Source organism: Rhopalosiphum maidis, chromosome 1 (genome assembly GCF_003676215.2).
Source record: "Rhopalosiphum maidis isolate BTI-1 chromosome 1, ASM367621v3, whole genome shotgun sequence".
In the NCBI taxonomy this organism is placed as follows: domain Eukaryota; kingdom Metazoa; phylum Arthropoda; class Insecta; order Hemiptera; family Aphididae; genus Rhopalosiphum; species Rhopalosiphum maidis.
In genome coordinates this window covers 17,418,624-17,442,476 of record NC_040877.1, presented here as the reverse complement: position 1 = coordinate 17,442,476, position 23,853 = coordinate 17,418,624, and the positions used below count along the sequence as shown (strand labels likewise).

Here is a 23,853-nt window from a genome sequence, read left to right as displayed (position 1 = left end):
ATATTATATAAATGTAGGTACACGGCAATACTTTACCGGTAGTATTTACTGAACAGGTAAGGGACAAGTCCTGCATTCCGAAAAAAACAACTTACTCGGTAGTAGGGTATTGTGTTATCGGTATTTTTCTTTTTATGAAAAGAAAACTACGGTAAAATAAAAAAAGTATATAAAAAAAAACAAGAAATAAGTATAAGGTAGTGCGGTTAAGTTGTATGTTATTTATTAAATTTTGTGAGGAGATCAAAAAATGAAAAAAAAAAATAATAAAAACGGCGGGAGTTATTTAAAATTATTTCACCAACTGACCACAGTTCTATATATATATATATAATATGTATAATGTTAATAATGAAAAAAGTGGATAAGATGTTGAAAAGTGCATGCAAATTTTGCGCCACATGCATCGTGCAAAATTAAAGTCTATAAATATTATAAATATAATAATAGTTAGTAATACATGTATATATATAACATAATTATTAAACATATTAATCAATTGTATACATCTATCCTGGTATAATATTATAACAACGGACAAAATATCCGTCCAACACTAAATAGTAATATTTAGTTTACGATAGAATAACAATAACAATACCTAAAATAATATAATATTACCTTAATGGTACACCTACCTAAATTAAAAATATATATTTTTATGCTACATAATAATGATATCCTTACCAAGTCAACAAATAATAATAATAATAATAATAATAATAACAATAATAATAATTATAATAGTAATAAATCATTCTAAATCATCGAAACTCTCTATAAATATTGAACATGTCGTTCCGATTCAACGAAGGGTCGTAGAGAGACTGTATAATGTTTATGTGCATGTGCGTGTGCGTGTGTGTGTGTGTGTGTGTGTGTGTGTGTGTGTGTGTGTGTGTGTGTGTGTGTGTGTGTGTGTGTGTGTGTGTGTGTGTGTGTGTGTGTGTGTACGAATATACTTAAGAGAGTTCCATCAAGTGACTAGAGTCTATGCAACCACACAAAAAAAGGTCTAAATATATGTATTATCGAAACCCACAGTTTCCGAAAAAAAAGTCGAAATTCAAGAGTTCTACGTAAACGAAATACAAAAATATAGCAACATATAATTTTATTTTATATTATTATATATAATATAAATCAACCAAGGAGTAAAAAAACACAAAGTATCTATTTTTCTCCGGGGGAGTTAATTAAATCTCAAACCATCAAAATATACCTTTTCTAAAATATCGCCACGTCTCCTCCTCAAACGTTTGGATTGCGTTATATACCGCTGAAAATACACAAACACAGAACCGTTTTACACACAGATTGTAGTCACTTGACACAATTAAACATTTTAGTACTTGTGGAATTGATATTATCACTTAACTATATAATATTATTTTATTATCATGTTGTAAGTGCGTATATCATATTATTGTATTATATATTATTAAATTATATACATACGTTGAACCATAAAAATAATTTCTTTGTTTTCGAATATTTTTAATTTATATAAAAGAAAAGTACCTTTACGTATGTATACATGATAAATATTAAATGGTATTCTATAAAATATTGTATGCATTAGAAATAATAATAGCCTACAGACATTATTAATCATCTTGCAAGTCTTGTCGTTGTGCGTTCTAGACTTAAAATATATAAAACGGGATAAGGTAAACTCTCTAGGGGTCGGATTGACGTATTCATGAGTAAATATTACTTGGTCATACGGTCATCACCTTTTTAGACCTGAAACAAATAAAACCATCCGTCACCGGTATATTAGACAGTCAAGTTAAAAATGTCACCAGAGTCAGCATACAAATGATAACGTATTACAAACGAGTTGACAACATTATTAAACATTCCATTCACCGTATAAATAATGTTGTAGTAATTAAATGCTGATGGACTATTTATAAATCGAAATTTTTTTTTTTATGATAACAAAAAATGCAATGCATTTAATATAATTATTATTATGGACATTACAGTTATTGACGATTCGATTTTATGAGATTTATCACGACTTAAGTTAGATATCGTGACATTTACTTCCGAATGTTTTAGAAGTATTTTAATTATGCTTATTCGCGTATTAATTACAATAACCGGAAATTGGAATGTAATGATTTTTAAATGTCGTATTTTTTATGAATGCAATATTTCTTTATGATTATTACCGGCTCCTGGAGTTGTTCCTAGTCAGCAAACAGCTGTTTTCGTCTTCGTCTTGTCCACGTTCTGCGTTCCAATTTGTCGCACCGGCGGCCTCCATCAGGCACGTGAAAAATGATGAATGCTGTTTGAAATTTTGACATAATAATGTTTTATAGAAAAAAGATAGTATAAAGATAAAATAGTTAACTAGAAATGGAAAAAAACAATAAAAAAAGTTAGCAAAAAATTACATATAGTAGCTTGTTAGAAGTGCAACAGTGTGCAACTATAGTTTTGTATAGCCTAACCACCACCACATCTCCCTAAAAAAAAGAAGCTTTGTATGTATATTTTTTTTATACGAAGATGTTGTACGAAGCTTTATCATCAAGCGGGTGTTATGTATAAGCTTAAAAACATAAATAATAATTTATTTTACTTTTTATTTTCAAATCTCACGATTTATTGTTTTCTTTCTTTCTTTATATATATATATATAGTATGATTAATTTTCTTAGTTTTATATTGTTGTCATTTAAATAAAAGGAAAAATAAATATAAATAACAAACCATTGCATTAAAATATATACTATATTCTAACTACACATTCACATGTATCTATAATACGTTACAATTTTAATAGTTATAATAGTATTTATACATAACATAAATCCGTGCAACTAAAAAATACTGTGGAATTACTTTCTAAGAATGCAGGTACGCAAAAACACAATACAAAAAAAATTCTAATGCTAAAACGATAAACTAATGTATAGAATATTATCATACGTGTATAAGTATAATGTATATATTAATAAAATGTATACAAAATATATGAGATATTATAAAGAAATATTATGATGAAGTATGCTATACTAATAGATATATAATAATATTATTGAGTGGATATGAAATAAATATATATATATAAATAAATGAATAAAAATACGTCTATGTAATCGGCTCTAACTGATCTGTTTAGAGACCCGTGCTTATACATGACTGTTAAATAGTTAAAAATTAATCTATTAAAATAGAAGTACAAAAAAAAAAATGAAAAATTAGATACAAATAGTATATAATAATATAAATATAAATGTTTAGCGCTATTTATAAAAGAATCTAATATATAGCCAGCTGAACTGTGGTCTAATAGACGAACAAAAAAATGTTTATATTATGTATACACGTACGTCACCTATAGTCTAGAATAAATAAAGTTAGGTAAAATATATAAATATATAAATGTATATATATTTTACATATATATGTATATATTATTAAATAAGGGTGTTATAATAATAAATATGTTTCAGGTAACTCGGGTTTTTTTAATGTGCTTATAAAAGGACAAGGACTTGAACGAATAAGTTAAAATAAAAAGTAATAAACAATATAAAAATAATAAAACCATAAAATAAATAAATAAACAAAACAAATAAAAGTTTTGAAAAATAATAAATAAAAGTTAACTATAAATCGTGATTGAACTAGAATAATGAATGAAAAACGTAAATATAGACATTTCGATAAAAATAATATTATGAAAATATGTTAGTTATATCAAAACACAAGACAAAACGCTACGAGATAAAGACCATTTTGATCTATTCAGAATTATATTATAAAGATATTTTTTTGTATAGCTCTGTCAGAGCATAATATCAATGATTTTAAATTTTTTATATTTTCCTAACTAAAATGTTTATAAATTAATAAAACTTTTAATATTATTTTTATTTGATTATAGCAAAATGTATTGCTCTATGATGTGGTTATAAAGTTTAGCAACGTTTCATCTTGGTGTCTACGTATTATTATGATGAAGAATGAAGATGAGAATTCAACGACACGAAACTGTACAATGAAAAATGAAATTTAAAATAAATAGTAATAGATTAAATATAAATACAAAAACATAAACAAAAAAAAAAAACAAAAACAATAATATGAAAAAAATGAAACTAATGATTTAAAATAATAATAATACATTTATATATAAAAATAATTGAATAAACTCAAATAAATACTACCGGCTCTGGGGAACTATGTTCTGCAATGTCCTGAAAGCAAACACATAAATATAAACTGTCTCTATGTCGACTGTTCTCAATTTCCATTTACTAGGTAATTTCGTTCACCCTTTTTCCATGCTCTAAAAAAAATATGTGTTCTACGAATATTCTAAGCCTAAAAACATCAACAGTGTTCCACGATTTGTATGCCTAAAAACAATTTCACCTAACCTTCAATACTCTCCACACATTGACAAATTATTATTTTGTGCACATACTACACTAATCAATGACATTATTACCTACTTCACTGACTATAATCACCTATCTACTAAAAACTGTATTATATATCAAATATATTGTAATGTATTATGTTTAAAGCTATAAAAAATTAATTAAAAATAATAAAAATGAAAACGATAATCCAACAACACTTTTATATGTGCTTTAATATTTCAACTAAACTCGTACTATTACGCTCATATTATAATAAAAATCAATCAGTTTTGTTTATTATATATATATATACGTATATATTCCAAAGATTTTTTTTATATAGTTAGGGTTTTACAACACAAAACAAAAAACAAAACAATAAATTAAACAAAAACATATTGTCAAACATGTGTGAACGTGTAAAAGCAAAACGTGTATTTTATTTTTGTGTTCACAAAGCTCAATGTTGTAAATTTTTACAAAAACAGATTTAGTATCCTCGTTATACACCCAAAGTACGAAAACAATTTTGTGGTGGTTTTTTTATTTTTTATTATTGTTATTTTGTATTTGATTATTTGTATATAATTATCTTCAAATTTTCTCGTACCTTGTAATTTATAATTTATGATGCGTAAATAAATCTAAAACGAAAATTATTCACTCGCACACAACATTGATTTTTGAACCATCGTTATAATAGTAATAAACAAAAAATCAAAAAAAAATAATAAATAAAAACAACAGAACATAAACAATCTGAATTAAATAATTGTGCATGCGCTGTACACCAACCAATAATAATAATTGTTTCACCAAAACACATTAATGGAAAACATTGTAATGGGTCCAAGAAAAATAAACACGCATCGATATAATAACAGTTCACAACGCAAATAAAATTATATATGACAATTCGTAAAAAAAATCAGGGGTAACAGCACTCAAACAATAAATAAAAAACACAACCGACTTCAACGTACATAAAATTATGTATATATATATATTTTGATTTTTTAGGGTTTATTTCGTAAAATTTGCATTTTTATTATGTGATTATGTATAGACTATGATAATAATATATATAAATATATATGTAAATGTATTTGTCCATCCTACTACATCCTTGTATTTTCGGGTTTTTAATAATAACTTGTATTTTTTAATCCTCTTTCATAGATATAATAATATTATTTTAACTTGGATTATTAAATGTCTATGTTTTTAAATTTATATTTAATATTCATTATAGATTTTCAATATGAATGTATTACCTGTGGATTCGATGATTCGACCTGACCGAATCTCGTGGACTTCCAACTCTCTAAAATCAACAGACCTGCATATATCTTGCCTACCGTCAATTTTCCGGCGTTCAAACCTATATTTAGGTGAAAAAATGTATTTTTTTTTAAAATTCATTCTGCGTAAAAAAAACTTACAATCGCTTTTCGGAATGAGAAGGTCCAAAATCTTTCTAGCTTGTAACGGCCATATATGTCTAATAGTCTCTCTTAATTCCTCGTCCGCCTGGTCCATTTCTTCGGCTGAAAACAAAAATAAATTGAATCATAACATAGGTTACACTCGATTTGATAAATTACAAAATATGAAGATTCACATTAACAATGCATTATAATCACATACCACATCGCATCTTTATGCTCAAGTTTTCCCGGATAAGCGCGAACAGCGTTGTGGTGAACTGCACCTTACCATCCTGGTCAACCGGCATGTTCATCCGGATGAGTTTTTTGTATGCCAAACGATTGGGACACTTGTTGCCAAAACCCAAAGGCGGGTCAATGTTTTTGAGCATATCGTACATTTCGGTATAGTGTATCTTTCCCCTGCGGTATGCATTACACGTTACTAATAATAATCTTTTTTTTTTTTTTTTTTATTAGCTTTTTGTAAATACAATTATAGCTCAACAATTAATAGGTGATACAGATACAATAAACGAAAAAGAATACAAAACAAAATATAATATTACAAAAATTAAATTCTAAAGCCAGCCTCCAGAATAAAGGTTATTATTAAATTAATGACAGTTTCAGAATTAGAATTGAGAATAGAATATAGATTAGGGGAGATATTAAGGGGTTTTAAGGAATTAAACAAAGTAGTGTGTTTTGGGTATAGAGAAGGACATTCGAAAAGGATGTGAGAAAGATCACAGGGCATTTCTGTTATGTGTAAGGTGCAGAATGGGGAATCATTTAGGTCAAGTTTAATAATAATCTTATTTCTATATAATTATTATTATCAGGACTCAAAATTAAAATAAAATTAATCAAACATATACAATTATTAAATTCTCAGTCCTGTTTGTTATAATAATAAAATACCTATATATTATTACTCACGTGGCATTTGGGTCGTATTCCGCCCAGATCCGAACGAATTCATCCAGATGATGGGCTCCCAAAATCGATGAGTCCCTGGTTAGGTAATCAAAGTTATCCATGATAACTGCCACGAACAAGTTCAACATCTGCAGAGCACACAAGTAAAATAATATATCATATATCGTTTTAAGAGAAATCGCTCATCGTATATTATATTATTATTACAATCGATGGCGAATGTGTCGATACGTATATCATTGGCAAATGATATCGTTAGTCGTGCTTACCAAAAACGAGCAGAAAAATATGAATGACACAAAATACATGTAGGCCATATTTGAACCACAATCATTATCCTCCTTTTTGGCACCAGCCTCGCACATTTTACCGTGATTGCACGACAACATGATCGACGGCCATGCTTCGCCCGTGGCGCATCTGTAAAATTATAACACGTCATAACATACGCAATTGTCATTTAGTGGTTTCTTCACATTTTTTACAATAAATTGAACCATAAAATGCCTTTTTTTTTTTAATTGGTCTTATGGTTAATATAGAAAGGGATGCTAGAAGGAACAAATATTATTATCAATGATAAGTGACAACAAATCAAATTTAAGTAAAATTTTTAAATATTTTTTTTCTTAAAATCTTTTTGAAATTTTAATTATCTTTGAATTATTGAATTCAGAGTTCTTTACTTAATTACAGAAAAACGTACGAATTAATTTAATAGATTGTGTCGAGAATAAAAATATCACCATTAAAATAGTATTTAAATAATATTGAATTGTATTTATGACACGTACATAGAAAAATAATAAAATATAAAATAGTAATAATAATTACTTATATAACAATAAACTTATATCATCAAGGTATTATAATAATTACCGAAATAACAGCATTAGACCCTGAACAAAAGTTTGGAAATTATTGTGCCTGTTGATTTCTGTAGTGGGATCCAGCTGGATGTTGCCAAAAATCTGCATCCCAATGATAGCGTATATGAAGAACAACATGCCAATCAGCAGACACACGTAGGGTAGGGCCTATGGTAAACAATTAATTAGATGTCACCTTTTTACAATATACATGGTGGTAAGTGGAGTAACTGGCAGTGTGCATAAAAAATGTGAAACGTGATATTAGTATATACGTACTTTGAACGACTGGACGAACGTCCAGAGCAATATCCGTATCGTGTATCCTTGCCGGAGCAATTTTATCAGTCTGGCGGCTCGGAAGAGCCGGAGAAATCCGACGTTTATGAAGTTTTCCTGCAACAATGGATTTTTGTTTATTATATATGATGCAAAATGATGTAAAATGGACTCTAACTGATGACGGTATATCACGTAGGATATCCTCGTGCGCTGATAAAATAATAAACAATATTACATTTATAATATAATAAAGATTATTTAATATTATGTTTCATAAAACGGCGTATTTAAGCTCAACAAGATAATTATACACGTTTATGCGCATCATCACACGAACTAGAGTGTATTCGAACGTGAAGCTCGGCGTTGGCGGAGGCAGCGGCGGCATTGTATCGCTTTACGACCCATTATTATTATATTATACATCTAGGATGATCCATTTACATGGCGATACATCATATTTTCTAAGTAAATTTTTAAATTTAAAAATAAGTTATATTAATTCATAGGTATATTTATAATAGTTATTTAATTATCTTTACAAAAAATAGCATATATATCTATATATTTTTATATTTTATTTTGTTATTTATTTGTAGTGGTTACTTAGATTGTTTTAGATTTTTAATATATTTTTATTGACTACTTTTATAAATATTATAATTTAATAATCAAAAAAATAAAATTAATACAAATATTTGTATTTAATATTCTATATTTCTACATTGAACCATTTGGCCTCTGAAAATGAAATTAAAAACCACTGTGATAGAAATTCATTTTAATTAATTTTGGCGTAAGACCATACAAGAACATGATACATTTTTTTTTTAAATTAAAAAATAAGTGTTACCAGTCAAACGAATCAATCCGAAAATGTGAATAATAAATATTATATGTTTATATTATAATACTATGAGATTATATGATTTTATATATATAATAATAATAATAATAATAATAATAATAATATGTTTTCGTGATCAATATTATTTTTATATTATTATGGACGCGGTAATCGTGCGTAAAAAGCTCGGACATAAAAAAATAGTCCATAAATCATATCGCGCAATCCTATAATAATTTACAGTGATGTATTTGGGCCTGGTAAAAGAGATGGCGATTAAGATTTTTCATCACGACTCTTAAAAATTGTGTGGAGTGTGACATTTAACATTAGTTTTTTTTTAATTGATTTTTAACACAAATATTCAATTTTTATTTTAATCAGTATTAATCGCAATTCCATCAATATTATAAATACATAAAAGAATAACGTTTCATCTACTCTCAACATAATAATTCCCTTCACCATCCCTCTGACCAAACTGACTGATTACGCCACAGTACTATAATACAGATCGCTTAACACTCAAGTTGTGTTCGGAACATATAATTAATATACTGCGCGGTGGCTCATAATTATTATGCAAGTTACTGTATCATCAAATTTATTCCTAATGCGCAAAGATTGTTCGAGATATTATAACGTCGTGATGATGGTACAAATTAAAAACAAAAGCCTCAGCATCGCGTATCATTAAAATAATAATGATAAACGGACGGCGCGTGGTGCGGCGCAATGAGTGTAATATTTTACCATGTTGATATTTATATCGAAATCAAATATAATATATTAATGTACAAATATATACAATTGATATTCAGCACCAACCAAGTGGGTGGTAGCATTATATTCTGTAAAAGATAGATTTTAGTACGTCGCACCGTGGAAAAATAAATAATAGTAAACGAAAAATCGAAAATGACACGCACAAAAAATCAATTTCACGGTGGCGAAGTGGTTAGTTTTTCGTATAAACGCGAAGAACAACAATAAAAAAAATTGCTATTATCGCGCATAATACGTATATCAAAATTACATAAAAAATATATAATATAATTTTCGCACAGAAAAATATCTGTATACGATAGTATCGTACGCCAAGCGTCAGCATCGAAATTGCAGCAGCGATGGCGGCGGCGATATAATATGAATTTTTGGTTAGCAGTGGCGGCGGCGATATCTCAACAATAATATAATAATATTATAGCATCAGCAACAGAACAATATATAAAATATTTTACACTTCGATATAACACATAACATACCATGATTTACGCAAGCTCGATGCGCGGCGGACGAATTGTCCGTCCGTCGGTCGAATCGTTTTATACGATCATTTTATAATATAACAATAAATTAACACAATATAATAATATAATATATACACATACGCAGCGGACGTGGAGGATTTTGCGACTGCAGCAATGTTGTGACCTTTTCCAAGAACCCGCGGATCATTCGATAGCGCTGAACACGAACACTTAATATAATAATACAATATCGCGATCACAATGACTAAATACTGGCGTTACGATGTCGATAATATCATGGATAATATGTCGAATTTAGGGAGAAGGTACATGTCCCTCTCACTAGAAATTGCAATACGTAGTATAAGTGAAATATATGAATAATGAACGTGTATATTATAATAATTTTTGGTAGTTGATTTTTATTTTTTAACATCACAATGTATATCGCACTAGTGGCGTGTATAGAAATTAATTTCAGGGGGTTGAACCCTTACCCCCCTATATATGTCACTGTATGGCGCCGTCGGTGACCGGAGCTCCTAGAAAATTTGGTACGAACATTGCAGGCTGCTACAACCTCTACGTCTGGATCGCAAAAATATATACTCAATACCAGTGAAAACTATCGAAAATGGTGATGTCAAAATATATATATATATATTTATAATATTTAACTATTCTAACAATATATTCCAACAAAAACTATACAAAATATTATTGTAATATAATATATTGGTGGTATACGTATTATTATAATATAATAATATAAATAAACTCGAAATAAAAATGTGTAAAAGAAAAAAACCAAAATAAATGGATGAAAACGAAAAAATAAAACCTTCGTCCACGTTCCGGATACTCGGGTTTTTGCTAATGAGATTTTAATATGTTACAGGTTTCGAAGTTGTTTACTAAACTTTTTTTTTATTGTATTTGTTTTCTATATAATATGTGTACCTATAATTAAATTGCTACAAGAAATATTTCATAGTAAAATATCTAATTACAGTTTAATATCTAACTCTCTAATATCATTATTTTTATTATCCATACGTAAAAAGGCTCAACAATTTAGAATATAATATACATTTTCTATCGTAAGTGAATTAATATGAATATTATTTTTAAATTTGTGTATAAGACACATATTTAATTATTTTTATCAAAAAAATGTATAAAGGTTTCATCGTTTAATAACTGATATTGTAGGTACCTAATTCGTCGTTATTTTTTATTCTATGATATATTGATATCAATGTAATTTGTTATTAAACTATGTTCGGAACTTATATGGACTATAACCTAATGCAATTTACTGATACATTTAACTAATATTATGAATTTGTATACACCAGTCATCAAAATTAATTCATAAAAAATATATTTAAGCTATAATAACATCGAAAAACAGCTAAGTTTAAAAAGCATAATATATTCATCATACTATAAAAATGCAATAATTTGCAGAGGATATAACATTATTCATAAACCTAAGCACCGATATTGTACATGATTAGTTACATCGCATAATATAAGTCAGCCGTAGAAAACTCTAGGAAAGCTTCTGGCGAATGAACTTAAATAGAATACATTTATATACCTAACAATAATTAAATTTTTAACAAAAAAAATATAATAAATAGATGGAATAAAATTATTCTTCAAGCAATGAAACGTTATAACATCCTATCCATAAAATGATTATATTATATTTTAAGTGATTATATTATAAATTATCATTATTATTAGTATGTTAACATCAAAAACAGAAATTAAAATAAATATATTATAATATATATATAATAATATTTTCTATACTGTAATACCCATAATAGTATTATTATCTTCGAACGCTATATTGTGTTACATAATACTCTACAAACAATAATAGTGGTAACTACAGTTATTATTAATTTTTAGATTATTACTCTTTAAAAGTTAATATTATACTAATGCTATAATATAACAATATACTAGCCATGGTGTGTTTCTATGTGTATTATAATATGTTACTACGATAATGAATAATTATTGTACATTGGGTACCTACTATAATACTAATAATGCATTAGATTTAATAATATATTATATATTGATCAAAATAGTTATACAATAGTATAATAATATTAAATAGGTATATAAACTTCCATACTCACTACTTTTTTTCCTAAATATTGTTTTAATAAAATAGGTATGGTCGAATATAATGTAGGATCAAACAAGTTATTCCATTCTACTACATAGTATAGGTACGTAAAATACCTATAATATATTTAACAAATCAAAATAATAAATATTAATAGTAAAAATAATATTGTAAATAAACTTCAAAAATCCGAGTAACCCTTAGTGGATTAATAATTGTATTTAGTTTTCATACACGACATAATAACATTAACAATGATTATTTGCATTGGATTTGTTAGCAGAAATTGAACAAAAAATAAATAGTAATAGTCATTACAAAAAATGTATAAACGAAATGTAAGCATGATATTATCAGGTTATTAAACATATCAGAAACCTGGATCAACGTTTAAAATTGTAAGTTGTAAATTTAAAGTATGATTTTTCAAATAATATTTAAAAAAAGAATAAAATAAAAATATTGAATATTATTATTATTTATATTAATTGTAAACAAATGTGATGTTTAATATCACGATGTAAGTCGTTATAAACAATATTTATCCAGTTATTAAAATTGTCGACAACTATTCTCTAAATAAGTGTCATAATAATAAGTGTATATATATATATATTCGCTTGCTGCTTAATAAAGAGCAATTTGATAACCATTGTGTTGCATAGTAAATAAATATGTATATAATATATTTTTTTTGAAAAAAAAAACGAAATAAAAAATGAAAATCCATGTCCAAAAGACCAAAAAAAATAATAAAAAAATACAAAAGACACATTCTTCAACAGTATACAAGTGCGGTCTACGTCGGATGCAACAAATTGGCGTACTCCTGATGTTTTAAATATAAAATTTACCTCCACAACTTCTCCGAACAGCAGTTTTGGTGCTTTGACTATATCTTTCTCGAACACAGTTCGGTACAGATATACGAGGCGTTCCTATACAAGAGTAAACATGTTACAAATTCCTGTCTGATGTATTTAGTTTTTATTTTTTATTTTTTTTTTTATTTTTTTTATGCGAATTTTTGATAAACTTTGATCTTAATTCAATGTCTGTTTAAATTATCGATCCATTAGATATTATTTCATATTCTCGAATTCTGACCGTTATTTTTCGTTTTATTTTTAATAACATTATTCTGAATCTATTATTTGTTTGATAAAAATATAATGTAAAGAAAATCTAAATTTATACCTAACTATCTTAACTGTAAATTGTGTTTTGCACACAAACATCATGGCAAAATTGTCTACAATCTGCATGTGCAATATTTTTGTTTATAGTTCCGACAAAAGCTACTAAACGGATTCGAAAAGCATTTCACGGGCAAACATAAATTCTATACTTGGAAGGTTAATTTAGTATATTGTACCATTAAGGAATTAAATTGACAACGTACCAGTTGGTTTACTATAATAATATTTTCGGGAGAAAAGGTTAATATCATGGTTATATAAAGCGTGTGCAGCAATAGACAGAAATATTCATGTTGAAGGAAATTAAGCATAAAGTAGTTGCTAAAAATAATATGATTTATAAATAGGCCATGTAAATTTAGATTGTAAATAATAACAATCTATATGTCATATTTTTTCGCTTCATAAAATGGTTAGACCACTTGTTTTAGTTTTTATAACTTTTGCAGTAATACAAAAAAATCTATTTCTCCAAAGTTGGTATACTATAGCATTCTTATAAATTATAAGTTAAACACAGTTTGATTAAAAAGTGTGATAGGTGGTTTTACCTCTTCAGTGACGATTTATATGCACTAATTATAAAATTATATAATATTATTAACATAGGAGAACAACGATAGACGAACACACTTGCATCCAAAACTTAATATTGTAAAAATAAAATACATAATTATATAATTATTAATTTTTATATATATATATATATATATATTAATGAATACGTTGCTGCTAAAATGTTTTTAAATTCTTACGTTGTTTAAAATATCTTACCCCAAATTCGATGACCAGCGCGTCCACGATACTTCCAATGACCGTAATAAAGTCGAAAATATTCCACGGATCTTTAAAAAAATTCTGAAAACCATTTCATTAAACAAACAATGTCTTTAAATTAGACATTTTTGGGTCTATATAGTATATATATTTTGTATTATTATTAAATTAAAATAATAATTATTATTAGTGTAAATTTTACACGCATGCTTTCCATTGGAATTACTGTAGGAGGCTGTGGTATACGTATATTCGTAAAAGACGGTAAAAAAAAATAAATAAAAAATAGATTTATTAGGAATATTATTTTTTAAATCGTAGGTTTTTAATAATAAATATTTTTAATAATATTATTTGATATTATTCAAAACTATAAGATTATAATTAATTATGAACAATGTTACCTTGCATCCGAATGCGATGAGTTTTAAGACACATTCTACCAGGAATAGCAGCGTCAATAAATGATTGAGGTTCAGTAGAACATTGTTAAGTAGATGCGATTCGCGATGGTGCTGCAGCCACGAAATAAACAACCAAATAAAAGCAACGTTTTAATTACACAGGCAACTAATTTAATAACTTCGGTTAATAATATTGTATCTAATAATAAAACTTTGGTAAGTACTGGTAAAAAAAAACAAATCTAATTTTTACAATCTATACATAATATAATAACATCCGATTGTGGTCTTTAAATTTAAGCTAAAATCAAAAAAATAACAGAAGTAACATATTTTTTTTTTACCATTCATTCTGAAAAAAAATCGATAGTTTAATATTATCAAACTATTATTATATTATCATGTGTGTTATTTTGGACGTCTAAGACATTCAGACGAAATTTAGAAATATCAATCTATAATGAATCCAAACTATAATCATAATAATAATATACCTAGCTATAATAATATTATTTTGTGTACAATTTTATAACTGTGTATTGGATATGTGTAATGTAATACCGTGGTGATCATAATATTATGTACTATTACTATTGTATTTATTATTCCATATGAAGAAATGCTGAATCCAAATCATGGCTGGACATAAGACGGTGTGATAAACAACTAAGACCACGCGCGCGCCATATTTCGTTGCTTACAACGAATGAGTAAATAGGAGGTATACACAATAATAATAATACAATATTTAATCCTAAATTTGGTGACATTAGAAATTAATTGGAAAAACAAATAAACAATTAAAGTAGTTTTGGCATGCGAAATAATACTTAAAACGCAAGACACAAGCGGACATAAAGGTATCAAATAAACACACGCACACGAACACACAAAAACAAATCATGCTTGTTCGTGTATAGAAAGAAAAATCACTTTAATATTAGGTAGTATGTGTCTATAAAACTCACGTTATAGTTTATTGGTGTAATCCGTAAGACCACTTACCTTACACACGCTGTAGGATATGTCTGTATCGTATAATATCATAAATATCAGAATATGTACATTTTAGTATTGTACACATAATTTCGGTAGGTAGGTAGTTAATTTTTAATATAAATTGTATGGGTTTATTCCCGGATTTAGGGTCTGTAAGATTAATAAGTACGATTAAATGAATTTTTATTTGGAGGAGCAAATTCAATGGAAAGCACGTGATGGTTATAGTTCATAATAATAATAATTTTTTTAAACCAAAATTTGTAAAATAATTTAAAACAAAAATAATTTAACATACAAAAATTCAAATTATTATATACGTGAAATGACGGTAAATAATATAATATATATATTTAACTATATAGTGATAAATTTTTATTTAATTCTAGACAATATCTATAATATTAATCGAATGGTTACTACTATTTGGCACGTGTTCTCTTACCCTGACTCCAAACGCCAAAATTTTGAGCACGCACTCAATGGTAAACATGCCAGTAAACACCATGTTCATGTAATGTAGAGCAGTCTTGTAGGATTTTTTTTGTTGATAAAACTATAAAAATGAATAAAAAAAACAATGATCAACCATTATAGTGAAAAAAAATAATAACAAAAGAAAGAAAGAAAGAAAGAAAGAAGAGCATATAGTTCTGATAGCCAACTAAATATAAAAAAATAACACTTCACAAATGTTATACATTAATACTTTATTATAACCTTTTTTTGTCTTATGGAATTGGTAAAATAAATAATTTGCATTTGATAAAAATTACTGGAAAATATTTATTTAAATAAAATATAGAAATTAATTAGTTGAGAACAAAATGAAAAAAAAAATATAAGATAAATCAATATACAAGGTAGCGATGCGTATAATCAAATAAATCTGATATATTTTATTAGTTCATTTTTTTTTATTTTTATTATTATAATTAAACGCTGAAAGCAAAAGTTATGCGGAATAATAGAAAAAAAGATAAATAAGCAATCTGAAAAAAAATAAATTTTCAAAAAATTAAAACCATGATGTGTGTGATATCCACAGCAAATAGGAGTGATCAGCTTAAGCAAATTGTACATGCAATAAAATATATAGATTATAATTATTTCAAAAAGTCCATAAACTTAACTCTTATCTTTGTGATAAGTACAAACGATAAGCTAGCGAACAAAACGTGTAGTAATTATTATAATACTGTTGTAATGATATAGTCAACAGTTCATTAGTAGTTTCAGATTTTTGTCGTCATCATTTTCAAATATAGACGGTGTAGAAGTATAATCAATAGTGTTAAGCGCGTAAATGTACTCTCGTTGGAATCGATAATAATAATAGTAATAATCAAGTTCAGCAAACATCCGATGATATACAAATATTACAATAACGGCATTTATCCTATATATTTATATTATATACACCGTTATGACGAAACGCGTTCAACAACACCGACGAGACTTACCTTCATCATAAGTAACAGCGTGTTCAAGACGATCAGTATCATGATGAAATATTCAAACGGCGTCGACACTACCAGACGCCATATCTTGTATTTCATACTGTTCCTGTCTTTTGGCATGTACCTCTCCAGCGGCCTCGCTTGTATGGTAAAATCAATACATGATTTCTGAAACAGACGTGATTAGACATCATGATTTACATTAATACCATGATCGGTTGATATGGGAATTAATGTGGTGATTAGTTGGCAGGTAATTGGAGAAAATTTGTATACACCTCTCTTGACAAAACATACTAATAGCCATGAAATTAAACATTCTTGTTTTTATTTTACATTTGATCAAATTATATCTAGATTAAACGTTCGATTCAACCAAGAAAGTCTTAAATTAATCAAAGGGGGTTGGAAATTTAGTTAATCTTGAGACTACAGAAGAAGATATTTTATATTTTAAAACTTTATTAGACATTTATGTTAAGTAAATAAAATTACTAAAAAACATGGCTCACTAAAACATTAAAAGAAACATAAAAAAAAAAAAATTACATTTGGATAAATGGCTCTATAGAGAGATCAGTCAACTATTTTTAAAAATATTTTAATTGTTCTTAAGTCATTTGTTACTATTCCTGTTAAAAACTATGGCTGTGAACGGCCTTTTCTAAACTCAATGTTATTAAAACTAAGCTACGATCCACAATCAACCGATTAGATGCTTTTTTTATGTTTATTGAACAAGAAGAAACAAGGAACATCAACTATGATGAGCTCATTAAAAAATATAAATATTTAATTTAAATAAATCGTAGAATTATCTTATAAAGTATAACAATTACATTTTTTTTTTATTTGATAGCATAATAATTGTGTGTAATAATGTATATACATATAAATTACATAATGAATTATTTAAAATAATAAATAAATATTAATGTTTATTGACAATTTTTATACTATACGTCATTATATTTTAACGTTTTTGAATTGTTTTATTAGATTATATTTAATTAAAATTTTAAATCAATATTGATGAATTGTATGTGTGAAATAATGAAAAATGATTGGTTACATTTTACAGTCACTAACAAAAGATGAGTCACTTCGAAGTTTGTATTGAAAATTTCTATAATTTTTTTCTTGTATGACCGTTCCAAGGAGGGGTGTGGGTAGTCAGATTAAATTTAGCCATACCTAGCTCAGAAGAAGTCTGCGCATACCGTTTTAAACAGTCTCCCGAATTGATTGTTTTTTTTTATCCAGAACAAACCCATGTTTTTAAAAGTTTATAAAAAGGTGCTTATTTTTAAATCTATCATATTTATAATTTTATAGACATTGAAGAAAAATTGAAAATTCGATACTATAGATATATTATGCATTTATGAACACCATGGATCTACAGAGAATGGTTGCACGAAAAGACATTTGAAATTATTGAAGTAACACAATATATTGTAATATATGAGTTCGTCATGAACAATGATTATTAATAATAATGTATAAACGTAAATGTTTTATACATTTTAAATTAAATTACATTTTAGTCAAAAAAAAAAAAAAAAAAAAACTAGCTGTGCATTATGTACTATTATTTAAGTACATAATATATGATTAACGCGATAATATGATAACTTATAGATCAAAGTTTAGTCTAATTATATTATTGTGTATTTTTATTTTGTCCAAACTAAGTTTTCTTATACGTCGAATATACCTGGGTTATATTAAATTATTACATAAAATATAATTATTTGCTTGTTCAAAACCAATTAAATAATATCATACCTTTTTAAATTTTTTATTTGCCAGGACAGAAATTTCAATCATTAATTACAGATCTTAAAGTGGCTTATAACCAAACTTACATATTTCGTACTTTTAAATAATTTTTAGTTAAATTGGTAGATAACATAGTTTAGTTCTTTATAAATCATTTAAAATATTCAGGAAAGCCTACTTTAACCTACCCCAAGTAGGAACTATTACAGGATACTTCGTACCTGATTTTTGTCAATTTCACCGTCTTGTAGTTCGGCTTCTCCTTGTTCTTGAAACGTAATAATGATCAACGCGACGAATATGTTGACGAAGAAGAAAGGAAACACGATAAAATAAATTATGTAGAACAACGACCTTTCGATGTGGTAATTCGGTATGGGTCCGTGGTCCTCTTCCGTGGCCGCTATCGAATTTTGCAACACTCTGTCGGAAACAAAAATAATTCCCATCAGTATTTCTTATAATTTATTTCTATAAAAAAATATATGAACTGCGACTGCTATTATTTATAACTAGTGCAAGAACTTTTTTTTGTGTACATATTTTATATCTTTTATATCTTAAATTTTTTAAACTTTCAAGGCTTATGACTTATTAACTAAGTTCAAAATTTGCTACTTAGTAACGTTCCGCTAGAAAATTGTTGAATTAGTGATCGTACTATTCCCAAAGACAAATCAATCAAATAATAATATTAACTAAACAATCTTAAATTGCAAATTTCACTAATATATATATTTTGTTTTACCGGGAATAAGTGTTCCTTATGGCGGTCATCAATAACTATATTATTTAAATCTATTTTTACTTTTATTATCGTATTGTAAAATAGTTAAATTATTATAAATTAATTTAATAAAATAGTAACGAAAATGCTCAAAAGTCCTTGCTTAGTTTATAATAATTCGCATCACAATTGAGTATGCACGCACTGGGGCCATCCTTCGCCCGTTTGGACGGCGAACAGTGTCAACATAGCCACGGCCACATTGTCGTAGTAGAAATCCTGTTTATCCCATTTCCTCTTTTCTGAAGTCGGTATGAACTTTTGTGAATTCACGTCTTCCGTGTCACCAGCCTCGTATTTGAAATAATAACCCCTAAAAATTGAAGATGACTCAAGTTATTACACCATTTTCCATCCTCAAAAAATCGAACGCACAAAAATGTATCAATACTATAGACAACCTACTTGGAACCGATCAAATGGCTATTTATCACAATTTTATTTTATTCATTTTGATAAAATATACACAATAATATTTTTGTTTATTTATCGAATTTATGACTCTAATTGTGTATGTTTAAACTGTTTAAAGTACTGAATATTTCCATACTAGTTGCTAGTTTGTTTTCATCATTAAAAAATGTAGGTTCACATTTCTTGTTTGCAAAAAAATAATAAATTCAATTTTAATTATTAAAATGTCTTGAAATAAAAAACGCAAAATTGATATTGAATGCTGTGTTTTTAATAATAAATATAAAAATAAATTGTAACATATTTTATAATTTTTAAAAGTTTATTAAAATACAATTTTCGTTTTTTTTATTCCTATAAAAATGTCTAAATTTTATAAAATGGTCAAGGGTGGTGGTTGGTATATTTTGGCGATCCACGAGTTGGGCACGCCTGGTAATAACTCTTATTATTATTTATCTTTTGAATTTTTATTCATTATAGTCTATTATATTCTGTCAGATATGTATTATAATATGTACAAAGATAAATTTATTTGCAAATAAATAAAATAATAATAGTAATAATATAAGTTATTATAACATGTTCATTTATGAATACCGAATTGAAAAAAATAAGTGAAATATAAAATATGATCTATTATTTTTGTTATCGAAATCTACTAAAAAAAAAAATATTCTAAAAATGAAGTATTCTACATATTTAGGGAATACCTACTATCATCATAAAGACAAGTATGCAAATATGTATTTTAATACTTTTAAAAAGTATTTTACCCAAGTTTCTATTCTACTAAATCTATTGACAAAAATGTATATAAAAATAGGCCGGTAATCGCGGATTTGTACAATGGTCTCCCATTTTACACCTTTGATTTTAAATAGTAGATAGATTTTGAATGAAAAAGTTAATTTTGTAAATACGTGTTTTTGGCTTACGCGATCGCAATCGCAACCCACCTGGGGTCATTATGTATTAAACTAACTTCTATTTTATATCGTTTGTTGTTTAATTGATCTGGATGCTAACTGACTATCACAAATTACAAATAGGTAATTAAATGTTCTATAGATCGTTATTTACTAATCTATCTTCATTCCCCGAAGAAAACCCTAAGATACAGTATACTCAAGTTAATAGTTATATTTACACTAGAACTTCTACGGCCTATTATATGAAAGTAAATGAAAACCGGTCGTCTGCTAAAATTTTTACACACGCAACTCTGCTCTGTCACAAAAAAACTGCATACACAATTCGGTTGTAGACCAAAACTGCTCATTTTTTGGACACGCAATTCAGATACAGCTTAAACGTTATGACCACAAGTTCGATATAGACTTAATGACTGTGATATAAAAACACGTAGACATCGTATTTTATAAAAATAAATAATCTATATACATGAACATATATATATATATATAAATTAAAATAGATTTTTCAGCGTATGTGATAGCCAATAATAAAGCGTTGTATTTTGTAATAACATTAACCTTTCAAATAAGAAATTTCAGTAATTTTTTCAGCTTCAAATTGTTATAAAGAGTTAGTTATCTAGTATTTTATTTGTTTTATAAATTTGTGATTAGACGCAGTGTTAACACAATATGCATCATTCTACTCACTGGCATGTATCATTAATGGACTTGCTGCTATCGTTACAGTAGAAGAATTTTCCGTGAAACAGCTGAACGGCAATGACGGCAAAGATGAAATGAAACAGTATATACACAATCAGTATGTTGATTACGTTCTTCAGCGAATTCACCACGCAGTCGAAAACCGCTTTGAGCTTGGGTACGCGTTTGATGGTCTTCAATGGCCGCAATACTCGCAGCACACGGAGTGATTTGATGGTTGACAGGTTTGTACCAACGGAACCGCCACTGTAACGAAAATGCGACGGGCTCGCGGTAACAACAATATAACAAAGACTCACAGGACTATCTTGTAGTAATAGGTTGGCACAATACGACTCAATAGCGAAGATTCCATAAGACATAGGTCGATAATTTTATAAAAAAAAAAAATCAATTTTAAGACACTTCATTTATCACTCTTGTTCTATTTAGTTTTTATTATCTATGGACATTGGATTTGGTTGTAAATTTATTAAACTTATTTTAGGTACTTATGATTATACATAGTTTTAGTTACTTTATTAGTACACAAATGCACTTAAAATACTAAATATTTTTGGTTATTTAATATCAATGTATTATTATTAGCTCATAAAACATTTTGATATTCGAGCATGAAAAGTACATGATAGACATTTTTCATTTTTAATAACAACTAAAAGTTTCAGAATTGTTATAAATGTTAGTGGTTTTAGACTTATATAATATTGTGTGAAATGATTAAATCAATTTGGAAATCCTATGGAATCTAAAAAAATAAGATTTAAGAAAAATTTGATCAAGTCAACTTTTGGATTCTTAACCATCAGATTTATTGATTAATACATTACCCTTTTTGGAATATGAATGACGCGAATGCGCAGATGACCACCACTGCGTCCATTATATTCCAAAACTCTCTAAGATACGAACCGGGATGTAAAATCACTCCCAAATCGATTATCTGCAACAATTTACATGAGTAGTGTTAGTTCTTTTCTTGTAGAGAGACGGATTTTCGTTTCGCATGTGTCCTTTTGCTCTTACCTTCAGTATCATTTCTATGGCAAAAATCACTGTGAATACGTTGTCGACTACGTCCAAATAATTGTTCCAATCTGAATCATCGTTAATTGGATCTTCAGCGGCTAATGCTACGCTACTCAGTATGATAATCAGCATAATAAAAAAATCGAAATATCTCAAATTAACGATCCAATGGGCAGCTCTTCTAATACTATTAACATTCAAAACAATATGAGCATTAAGTGTAAGAACATAATTTAAACAATTTATACAACATCCTTTAAAATTACCCGTTGGTAGGTGACAGTAAAAACATTGACGAATACGGTAGCATAGGTTTTGGGCCTTCGTCTTCTTCTTCCTCTTCTACTTTGCTGTCAGGCTCATCCAAATGATGTTTTCGGTGGTGTCTGATAAGTGAAACACTTCGAATTATTTCATAAATTAATGTCAAAAACACTCATGAACATGGTTATTAAATGTTTTACCTGGAATTTTGCGATGGCGATGTTGGTATCATTTCCATCTTGGACGGGTCAGTACTCATCTGTAATGCTTCCATTTCTTTCTCAAGCTCTTGTTGTTGTTTCTATACAATATTCCAGTGTGGATAATAGTTCTTATTTTTTTTTTTTACCACTAACACCTACCTCTTTATCCTCTTCTTCTTGTTCTTCTTCGGCAGCTGTTAGTTCTTGCGCGTTTGCTAAATTATCAACGGCAATAGCCAAGAACACGTTTAACAGTGTATAATTACCAAACAATACTAAGATGATGAAGTATAGAGCATATATCATCCCTCCACCTTGAGTCTGGGCTTGACTTCTGATGCCTTGGTACATGACTTCATTCCAATCTTCACCCGTTAGAATCTAAGAATGATATTAATAATATTTATAATAATAGTGTTAATAATAAAAGCGATATAATGTAGTTTTTAAATGATTGACTAACCTGAAACACGGTTAGCAGAGCTATTGGAAATGTGTTGAAATTTGTCGGGGGCGTTCCTTCCTCAAAATTAAACTGTCCGCCGAACAACTGCATACCGAGCAGTGCAAATATTAGTATGAATAAGAACAGTAGGAAAAGCAACGATATGATTGATCTCATGGAGTTGAGTAACGATATCACGAGGTTTCTCAACGAAGACCAATACCTAAGATGAAACGACAAGGCATTACAAAAATGTAGTATACATGATAAAACTTTAAAAGTAATGTATATAC

General features: G+C 27.5%; 1 protein-coding gene across 18 annotated transcripts in view; it reads right to left on the bottom strand.

Annotated features, from left to right (window-relative positions):
* LOC113550723 (voltage-dependent calcium channel type A subunit alpha-1) overlaps positions 1-23,853 on the bottom strand; it is a 217,252-nt gene that overhangs the window by 15,236 nt on the left and 178,163 nt on the right. For 7 of the 18 annotated variants that reach the window (XM_026952749.1, XM_026952750.1, XM_026952752.1 and 4 more), the window contains 24 exons: positions 23,579-23,783; positions 23,275-23,496; positions 23,113-23,213; positions 22,915-23,049; positions 22,646-22,835; positions 22,450-22,562; positions 21,605-21,865; positions 19,708-19,875; positions 18,997-19,198; positions 16,997-17,161; positions 15,979-16,089; positions 14,128-14,211; positions 13,009-13,092; positions 7,906-8,022; positions 7,637-7,794; positions 7,027-7,177; positions 6,758-6,885; positions 6,036-6,238; positions 5,831-5,935; positions 5,663-5,769; positions 4,191-4,220; positions 2,181-2,299; positions 1,737-1,746; positions 1,223-1,279 (listed from right to left, as the gene is read on the bottom strand). In XM_026952749.1, the coding sequence (XP_026808550.1) occupies positions 1,223-1,279; positions 1,737-1,746; positions 2,181-2,299; positions 4,191-4,220; positions 5,663-5,769; positions 5,831-5,935; positions 6,036-6,238; positions 6,758-6,885; positions 7,027-7,177; positions 7,637-7,794; positions 7,906-8,022; positions 13,009-13,092; positions 14,128-14,211; positions 15,979-16,089; positions 16,997-17,161; positions 18,997-19,198; positions 19,708-19,875; positions 21,605-21,865; positions 22,450-22,562; positions 22,646-22,835; positions 22,915-23,049; positions 23,113-23,213; positions 23,275-23,496; positions 23,579-23,783 (3,226 nt within the window). Of the gene's footprint in view, positions 1-1,222; positions 1,280-1,736; positions 1,747-2,180; positions 2,300-3,746; positions 4,015-4,190; positions 4,221-5,662; positions 5,770-5,830; positions 5,936-6,035; positions 6,239-6,757; positions 6,886-7,026; positions 7,178-7,636; positions 7,795-7,905; positions 8,023-13,008; positions 13,093-14,127; positions 14,212-15,978; positions 16,090-16,996; positions 17,162-18,996; positions 19,199-19,707; positions 19,876-21,604; positions 21,866-22,449; positions 22,563-22,645; positions 22,836-22,914; positions 23,050-23,112; positions 23,214-23,274; positions 23,497-23,578; positions 23,784-23,853 lie in introns of those variants that run through there. The other 11 variants (XM_026952765.1, XM_026952756.1, XM_026952758.1 and 8 more) reach the window with 9 other exon arrangements.